At 36.5% G+C, this 10258-nt stretch overlaps 1 protein-coding gene across 1 annotated transcript; it reads right to left on the bottom strand.

Moving 5' to 3' along the window:
- Window positions 1-239: 239 nt before the first annotated feature.
- Window positions 240-1172, bottom strand: LOC124960029 (putative olfactory receptor 10D3). The gene has a single exon (XM_047518552.1). It carries the CDS (start codon window positions 1170-1172, stop codon window positions 240-242), a length of 933 nt encoding a protein of 310 aa, XP_047374508.1.
- Between the last annotated feature and the right edge of the window lie 9086 nt (window positions 1173-10258).

The raw sequence follows: 10258 nt of genomic DNA, 5'->3' as shown, positions 1-10258 counted from the left end.
TGGAAACAGATTCTGTGTGTGTGTGTGTGTGTGTGTGTGTGTAATGCAATATTTTTCATCATCCTAAGGTTAGGGGTTAACCCCATTTGCCCAGGTACCTTCAAGCAAAGAAATTAAGCATAAGGTTAAGCATAAGATAGATGGAAGAGCACTCTTGCTGATGAATTGCTCTTTTTCCAGGCAGTTGAGGAAGAAAAAGAAAACACTTCATCTTAACATTTACTCTATTCATTCTCTTACTAACCCTCAGGGATATTTCCTGTCCTGTACAATATTTTTTTCAGGGCAGTCTTTACTTCCTTATTCCTCAAGGTATAGATCACAGGGTTTAGCATTGGTCCTACCAGATTCATCAGAATTTGAACCACAGTTCCCAGCATAGGGTTGGGTGTGGGCTGCAGGTAGACAGTGATGATGGGCCCATAGGCGCAGAGGATAGCAATGAGGTGAGCACTGCAGGTGGAGAAGGCGCGGCGGCGACCCTCAGTGGTGTGAATACTCAAGATGGAGACCGCGATTCGAGTGTAGGATACAAGGATGAGGAGAAAGCAGATGAGAGACACCAGGCCAACATTGGTGAAGCTCACGCTCTGTGCTAAGGATGTATCAGCACAGGCCAAGGGTAAGAGTGCTGGGATATCACAGAAGAAGTGATCCACTTCATTGGGACCACAGTAGGGCAAGGTGAAGGTGAGGGAAGTCAAGATGCTGGAGTGAATGCACCCTAAGAGCCACGTGCCCACAGCCAGGGCTACACAGATTCTGGAGTTCATGATCACTGTGTACTGAAGAGGGTAGCAGATGGCAGCGAAACGGTCATAGGCCATCACAGTATACAAAAAACACTCAATGCTCCCAAGGAAGTGGAAGAAGAAGAGCTGGGAGACACAGTCTTGGTAGGAGATGAGCCGGCTCAGTCCTACAAGGTAGAGCAGCATTTTGGGGCAGGTCACAGAGGAGAAACCCATGTCAAAAACAGACAAGTTCCCCAGGAAGAAATACATGGGTGTGTGAAGGCGAGTGGAAGAGATGACAACCATCAGGATAGACAAATTGCCCAGCAGGGTGCATGCATAGAAGGGCAAGAAGAGGACAAAAAGCAAAGTCTCCAGCCCCTCTGTGTGTGGGATTCCCAACAGGAGGAACTCTGTCACCACAGAGCTGTTCTTCATATCCGTGAGAGTCAGTCCTGGAAAGAAGAAGAAGCGGAGGACAGGAAGGATGCCCTGGCTCACTCTCCAGGGAGTGACCTTACAGGGGAAATAAAATTTGAATGCATGTTTGGGTTCTAAGTTATAGAGAGACAGCTTGTGCCCCAAGATTCAGGGCATTATAATTAGAATGGAACTGCCACAGACAACTTAATAGTTTCGGCAGCAAATAGTTTTGTTGTACCAATCCCCAATGCAGATGCTTCTAATTACAACATTTAAAAACAAATGTAAAAACAAGCCTGGCACAGAGGTGGATGCCCATAATCCCAGAAACTTGGGAGGCTGAGGCAGGGGGAACACAAGTTTGAGGGCAGCTTCAGCAACTTAGTGAGACTCAGAGAGACCTTATCTCAAAAAAAAAAAAAAAAAAAAAAAGGACTGGGATGTGTCTCAGTGGTGAAGAGAGAGCCCCTGGGTTTAATCCCCATTACCAGAAGAAACAAAAAAGAAAAAAGAAAGAAAACTGTAAAAGCAAAGCAAAGGTGTTTAAAGGGAAGATAAAGATCCACACAATAAATGTTATTCCTTCCTCATAAAAGAGGGAAATTAGTATAATTGTCAATCACTATTACTGACAGCATTATAGCTCATCCCTTTTAAAGTGAGTCATAAAGAAAGGTTTAACAATCACTACTTTTGAGTTCAAAACACTTATACATTGATCTCTGTTCATTTAATTCTCATGATAGCCCTTTACTGTGGATCTATAGTAAGGAAAACATTTGCACAGGAGAAAGTCTAAATCGTTTTTTTAACTTAAGGTAGCTAGTGAATGGCAGAATGGGAATCAACATATAAATTAGAGGTCAGTCTCTCCATCTCACTGCATTTGTGATGCATGGTAGGCATTGTTGACCTTGCTGAACTTTGCCTCAAGGTCATTTATCTTCCTCTCCCTCTCTATTAAGCAATGAAAATGAATCTGTCTTTCTAGCTAACACACACACAAACACACACACACACACACACACACACACACACACACCCCTAGGAGAAAGTAAATCCTTTTTTCATGTTTACAATTATTTCATCAATGCAAACAGCAGTGCCTGGCATAGAATAGGAGAGTAGGTCCTTCATAAAGGGTGAATGAAAGAATGAATTCAATCAGTGTCCAGCAGAAACTGGATTTCATTCATATGTGCTGTACAATAACTTAACGTGATACTCTCAGGTAACAATCTTCCCCAATATTCCCAAACAATTGTGTAAAACAGCTTGATTATCTATCTGTTCCCCCTTTACTCCATTCCACTGAGTACTTGGAATTTTTCTGTGTACCTTCAGAAGGTGACAAGATCTAAGGCAAATGCTTTGCAAAATCTGTATCACCTTTTAAAGTTTTGGCCATCACATATCATAGAAAGAATAGAGCTGAAGCTATTCAGGCATATACTCATATAGGATTTTCACTTTTCTAAAAATCATTTAATATCCAGTTCAAATTCTTGCTTATCAGGGGTAACAATAAAAATGGGGTTTGTAAGCTGATGGACCAGATTCAAAATGATTTTTTTAAAAATGAAAACTCTCTCAAACCAAGCAAATCATGATATATTTTTGTGCCCATCAGCTGCATGATCCTCTTTATCCTGAACTCAAAATATTTGTAAACCAAAGTTGCTAATTTCTCCTTTTCTGAATATATGAGGCATGAAAGAGGGGTCAACAAATAGGAAAAGAAAAGGAATGAAGACACACTCGTGTTACTTACAAGGAGGAAGTCTGGTGCTATTCCCATCTACCCAACTAGGATTTAAAGTCCAAACCTTCCTTTGATATTACAGTATGAACCAAGGTCAGGAATCTTCTCCCATAATCTCCAAGGTTCTTTCTTTTTAGGCAAATTAATCCAGATAAATTACATAAAATTGACTGTGCTTTGGTTTTCTGCAAAGATGTTTTCCAAGACAATAATAGCTACATTGTTTCCACATAGGTGGAAATTTAAATGTCTTTGGAGCCCTTGGGATTCCATAACCTGAATGAATACTATTAAAGCAGGTTGCTGAGCAAAGGGAGTAATTAAAAGTTGGAAATGGGTCAAAACACAATATAGTAATACTTTCCCTTGTGGTGGTGGTGTGATATAAACAGGATGGGGCCATGTCTATACTTTTTTGTCTTCTTTTTTTGATACTGGGGTGAAACCCAGGGACACTTTACCACTAAGCTACATCCCCAGTCCTTTTTAATTTTTTTTTTCTTTTTAGATAAGGCCTTGCTAAGTTGTCCAGGGTGGTTGAAACTCATAAACCTCCTGCCTCAGCCTCCTGAGTCACTGAGATCACAGGGATGCATTACTGTGCCTGGCTCATATCTATACTTTCTGACTAAGAGAAAAGGTGAGGGGTAGAATTCAATTTTAGGACATGTACAAACCATCTTACCAATTTGAAGATACATTATTAGAATAAGAAATAACACCCATATCTCTCAGGCTTTTAGGAACACATAATTTCAAACACTTTAATCTCAGTTTCTCAACAGTTCTTACTGTGGTCTGAACTGTGCTCCCCTTGTCCACAAATTCATATGTTTAAGCCATAACCTCCTGTGCATCCAAATATATTGAAGCTAGGGTCTCAATATAGTCCTACTATATTCATTAGACTGTATGAATCAATGGCAGCCTTAGCAGACTAGGGTAGTTCTACTTCTCAGACTACATTTTCTATTATTTTAATTTGGATATGTAAGTTTCTATTACCAAAGTTCTTAACAGTTTTGTCAATTGGTAAATTGACTACCCTAAGCCAGGAATTTTTCTTCATATGAGTTTTCTATAATTATATATATTAAGATATTTTAAAAAATGATTAATTAAGAACCTATACAACCATGAACAAGAAAAGTTACCTGAGTCTGGAGTTTTTCTTCTGTGGCAGTTCTCCTTGATTTTGCAGATGTTTGTAATCTAAGATTTATTTATCTTTCATCGTTATCAAAGAACTATCTGTATTGAAAATAGACCCCCACACAAACAACATGAAAAGAAAAAAATGGAATGAAATGTCCCAAACAAAACAAGAAGCTCCAACAGGAGAACCCACTGACAACACAAGAAATGTCCAAGAAGGAATTTAGAATGTATGTAGTTGAACTGATCTGTGAAGTAAAGGATGGTATAAAGAGTGAAATCAAAGAAAATACAGAAAGTGAAAGCAATTCTAAAAAAATTTAAAAAAACAAACAGAAATCCTCAAAATGAAGGAACCAGTAAACCAAATTATAAATTCAATGGAAAGCATCAACAGACTAGACCACTTGGAAGACAGAACTCAGGCAATGAAGACAAAATGTATAATCTTAAAAATAAACTTGACCACAGAGAGAAGATGGTAAGAATACATGAATGGAACTTCCAATAATTATGGGATAACATGAAAAGACCAAACCTAAGAGTTATCAGGATAGATGAAGGAGCAGAAATGAAGGAGCACAGATACAATCTTGTCAATGACATAATATCAGAAACTTTCCCAAACCTAAAGAATGAATGGAAACAAGAGGCTTACAGAATCCCAAATGTACAAAATCAGAGCAGACCAACACCAAGACGTATTATAGTGAGAATGACTAAAATATAGAGTAAGGTTAAATCTTAAAAGTATGAGAGAAAAAAAAAAAAACAAATTACATATGGGGAAAATTAATTTAGATCTCAACTGATTTCTCAACTCAGACCCTCAAAGCTAGAAGGTCCTTAAATAATAATATATTTCAAGCTCTAAAAGAAAATGGATGCCAACAAAGAATTTTATATACAGCAAAATTAAGTTTCAGATTTGAAGATGAAATTAAAATCTTCCATGATGAACAAAAATTAAAATAATTCACAACTAGAAAGCCTGAACTACAGAACATTCTCAACAAAATATTCCATGAGAATGAAGTGAAAAAAGAAAAAAGTGCAAACCAGAAAAGGGAGGAACTACACTAAAGGAATAGTCAAAGGAGAAACTAAGTCAAATTAAGAACCAAAATTAAATCAAAATTTGACAGGGAAGGCAAATTACATCTCAATAATAACATTGAATGTTAATGGTATAAACTCATCAATCAAAATACATAATAGACTTAGCATATTGGACTATAAAACAAGACACAACAATATGCTGACTCCAAGGAACCCTTAATCACACTAATGAAAATAAGGAGCTAGAAACCTCAAATTACAAAAAATCCATGATGAAAAAGGAAATAGCATGAAGGACACTATTAAAATACAAAGCAAAATTAGAAGCTATTTTGAAAATTTATCCTCCAACAAGATGAAAAAAATCTCAAAGACATCAACACATTTCCAGAGATATATGATTCACACCAACTGACTCAGGAGGACATACAAAATTTAAAAAGATAAATGTTAAGCAATGAAATACAAGATGGCCATCAAAAGACTACCAACCAAGAAAAGCCCGGATCCAGATGGATTCTCAGCTGAGTTCTACAAGATCTTCAAAGAAGAACTAATACCAATACTCCTCAAAGGATTCTATGAAATAGGAAAAGAGGAAACCCTTCCAAACTCATTCTATGAAGTTAGTATCATCCTGATACAAAACCAGACAAAGACACATCAAGGAAAGAAAACTTCAGCCCAATATCCCTGGTGAACAAATATACAAAATTCTTAACAAAATTCCAGCAATTTGCATATAAAACATATTAAAAAGGTAGTGCACCAAGATCAAGTGGGATTCATCCTGGGGATGAAATTGGTTCAACATATGGAAATCAATAAATGTAATTCATCATATCAATAGACTTAAAAACAAGAAGCATATGATCACCTTGATAGATGCAGAAAAAGCATCTGATGAAACACAGCACCCCTTCATGCTCAAAACACTAGGAAAAATAGGAATAGTAGCAACATACTTTAACATCTTGAAAGTTATATTTGCTAAACCCTAGCCAGCATATTTCTAAATGTGAACAAATTAAAAGCATTCCCTCTAAAAACTGGAACAAAACAAGGATGCCATCTTTGACCATTTTCATTCAACATCATCCTTGAAATTGTAGTCAGAGCAATTAGAAGGAAGAAAGAAATTGAAGGAATACAAATAGGTAAAGAAGAATTCAAACTATCACTATTTGCCAATGACATAATTCTCTATTTAAAAGGTACACAAAATTCCACCAGAAATCTAGAACTAATAAATGAGTTCAGCAAGGTAGCAGGTTATAAAATTAATAGCCATAATCAAGCATGTTCTTATACATCAGTGATGAATCCACTGAAAGAGAAATTAGGAAAACTACCCCATTCACTACAGACTCAGAAAAAAATATGTATTTGGGAATCAATCTAACAAAAGAGGGGAAAGATCTCCACAATGAAAACTACAAAATAGTTAAAGAAAGAAATTGAAGAAGACATTAGAAAATGGAAAGATCTCCTATTCTCCTGTCAGGCAGAATTCATACTACCAAAATGGTCATACTACAAAAAGCATTATACAGATTCCATGCAATTCCTATTAGAATCCCAATGACATTCTTTGTAGAACTAGAAAAAGCAATTATGAAATTCATTTGGAAAGAAAAGAGACCCAGAATAGCCAAAATAACCCAACTAATAAATGGGCTACGGGACTGAACAGACTCTTCACAGAAGAAGAAATACAATTGATCAATAGATATAATAAAAAATGTTCAAAATCTCTAGCAATTAGAGAAATGCAAATCAAAACTAATCTAAGATTTTATCTCATTCCAATCAGAAAGACATCATCAAGAATACAGGTAGCATTAAATGTTGGTGAGGATGTGGGGAAAAAGCTACACTCATACATTGCTGGTGGAACTGCAAATTGGTGCACTATGGGAAGCAATGTGGAGGCTCCTCAGAAAACTTGGACTGGAAGTCCCATATGACCTAGTTATTCTACTTCTTGGTTTATACCCAAAGTACTTAAAATCAGCCTACTATAGTGATGTGTCCACCTCAATGGTTATAGGAACTAAACTGTGGAACCAACCTAGGTGCCCTTAAATAGATGAATGGATAAAAAATGTGCTACATATACACAATGGGATATTACTCAGCTTTAAAAAAGATTGAAATTATGGCATTTGCTGATAAATGGCTGGAGTTGGTGAATATCATGCAAAGGAAATGAACCAATCCCAAAAAACCAAGGCCAAATGTTTTCTCTGATGTGTGGATGCTAATTCACAATGGATGGGTGCGCTAGGGAAGAATAGCTACTTTGGGCAGAGAGGAGTGAGGGATGAGAGGGAATATGGTGATAGGATAGTAGAGAGAAATGACATTATTACCTCATATACATATATGACTGCATGACCAATGTGATTCTATAGCAGGTAAAATCAGAAAAATGAGAAATTATACCCCATTTTTGTATGGTATACTAAAGTCCATAAATGCATTCTACTGTCATGTATAACTAATTAGAACAAATTTTAAAAATTAAAGAAAAACAAACATACATCAGTGATATAGAATAAAAGACACAGAGAAAAACCCACACATCTACAGTCATTTGATCCTTCACAAAGGTGCCAAAATCATACATCAGATAAAAGAAAGTCTTTTTAACAAATGGTGCTAGGAAATCTGGTTATCCATATGTACAGAATGAAAGTAGGCCCTTATCTCTCACCCTGCACAAAAAGAAGCTCAAAATGGATCAATGACCTAGGAATTAGAAACTACGCAACTCCTAGAAGAAAATTTGAGGTCAATACTCCAGCATATGGGTGCAGGCAACAACTTTCTCAGTAGGACTCCCAAGTTTAGGACATAATGCCTAGAGTTAATGAAGGGGATGGCATAAAATTAAATAGCTTTTGCACAGTGAAGGAAACAACTAGGAATGTAAAAAGAAAACCTACAGAATGGGAGAAAAATCTATTCTAGCTACTCCTCCGAGAGAGGATTAATATTTAGAATTCATAAAGAGCTCAAAAACTCTTTACATCAAAAGATCAAATAACCAAATTAATAAATGGGCATATGAATTAAACAGGTATTTCCTTTTTAGTTTGTTTTTTTTATTTAAATTTTTTTTAGTTTTAGACTGCATTTTGATTCATTGTACACAAATGGGGTAAAACTTTTCATTTCTGTGGTTGTACACAATATAGATTCACACCATTCATGTTATCATACATATTCATAGGGTAATACCATCTGTTTCATTCTACTATCTTTCCGTCCCCCACCCTCTCCCACCCCATTTTCCTCTACACCATCCAAAATTCCTTCATTCTTCTCTTCCCCCTGCACCCCCTTCATTATATATCGTCATCCACATATCAGAGAAAATATTCGGCCTTTGGTTTTTTGGGCTTGGCCTATTTCACTTAGCATGATACTTTCCAACTTCATCCATTTACCAGCAAATGCCATAATTTTATTCTTTTTTTATGGCTGGATAATATTCCATTGTGTATATATACCACAGTTTCTTTATCCATTCATCAATTGAAGGCCATCTAGGTTGGTTCCACAATCTAGCTATTGTGAATTGAGCTGCTATGAATATTGATGTGGCTGCATCACTGTAGTATGCTGATTTTAAGTCCTTTGTGTATAAACCAAGGAGTGGGATAGCTGGGCCAAATGTTAGGTCCATTCCAAGTTTTCTGAGTAATCTCCATACTGCTTCCCAGAGTAGCTACACCAATTTACAGTTCCATCAGCAATGTATGAGTGTGCCTTTTTCCTTACACCCACGCCAACACTTATTATTGCTTGTGTTCTTGAGAATAGTCATTCTAATTGGAGTTAGATGAAATCTTAGGGTAGTTTTAATTTGCATTTCTCTAATTACTAGGGATGATGAATACTTTTTAATATATTTGTTGATCACCTGTATATCTTCTTCTGTGAAGTGTCTGCCTAGTTCCTTAGCCCATTTATTGATTGGGTTCTTTGTATTTTGGGCATAAAGTTTTTTTAAGTTATTTATGAACTTTGGAGATGAGTGCTCTGTCTAAGGTATGTGTGGAAAAGATTTTCTCCCACTCCACAGGCTCTCTTTTCACATTATTGATTGTTTACTTTGCTGAGAAAAAGTTTTTTAGTTTCAATCTATCCCATTTATTGATTCTTGCTTTTATTTCTTGCACTATGGGAATCTTGTTCCCAAGCCAACATGATGGGGATTCGGGCCTACTTTTTCTTCTATTTGGTGAAGGGGTCTCAGGTCTAATTGCTAGATCTTTGATCCATTTTGAGTTCAGTTTTTTACAGGGTGAGGCATAGGGTTTTAATTTCATTTTACTGCATATGGATTTCCAGTTTTGCCAGCAGCATTTGTTGAAGAGGCTATCTTTTCTCCATTGTAAGTTTTTGGCATCTTTGTATGGTATGAGGTACTTATGTGGGTATGTCTCCATGTCTTCTATCCTGTACCATTGGTCTACCTGTCTATTTTGGTGCCGATACCATGCCGTTTTTGTTACTATTGCTCTATAGTGGAGTTTAAGGTCTGGTATTGTGATACCTCCTGCATCACTCTTCCTGCACAGGATTACTTTGGCTATTCTGGGTCTTTTGTTCTTCCAGAAGAATTTCATGATTGCTTTTTCTATTTCTATGAGAGATGTCATTGGGATTTTAATTGGAATTGCATTAAATCTGTTTAGTGCCTTTGGAAGTATGACCATTTTGATAATATTAATTCTGCCTATCCAAGAACATGGGCGATCTTTCCACCTTCTAAGGTCTTCTTCAATTTCTTTCTTCAATGTTCTGTAGTTTTCATTTTAGAGATCTTTCACCTCTTTAGTTAGATCGATTCCCAAGTAAAACAAGAAATACAAATGACCAATGAACATATGAAAAATGTTCCTCATCATTAGCAATCAGGGAAATAAAAATCAAAATTACACTGTGATTCCATTTTGCTCCAGTTAGAATGGCAGTCATCAAGAATACAAACAATAACAAATGCTGGAGAGGTCGTAGAGAGAAATAACACTTTTACAGTATTGGTGGGTCTGTAAATTTGTACAACCACTATGGAAATTAGCATGCAGTTTCCTCCAAGGATTTGACATGGAAC

Source organism: Sciurus carolinensis, chromosome 11 (assembly GCF_902686445.1).
Source record: "Sciurus carolinensis chromosome 11, mSciCar1.2, whole genome shotgun sequence".
Taxonomy (NCBI): domain Eukaryota; kingdom Metazoa; phylum Chordata; class Mammalia; order Rodentia; family Sciuridae; genus Sciurus; species Sciurus carolinensis.
The sequence above is the reverse complement of the archived record's forward strand: the minus strand, read 5'-3'. Positions and strand labels throughout refer to the sequence as shown.

What these genes read in the sequence shown, in the direction of transcription:
- LOC124960029 (XM_047518552.1), bottom strand. Translation starts at nt 1,172, where the DNA reads ATGAAGAACAGCTCTGTGGTGACAGAGTTCCTCCTGTTGGGAATCCCA.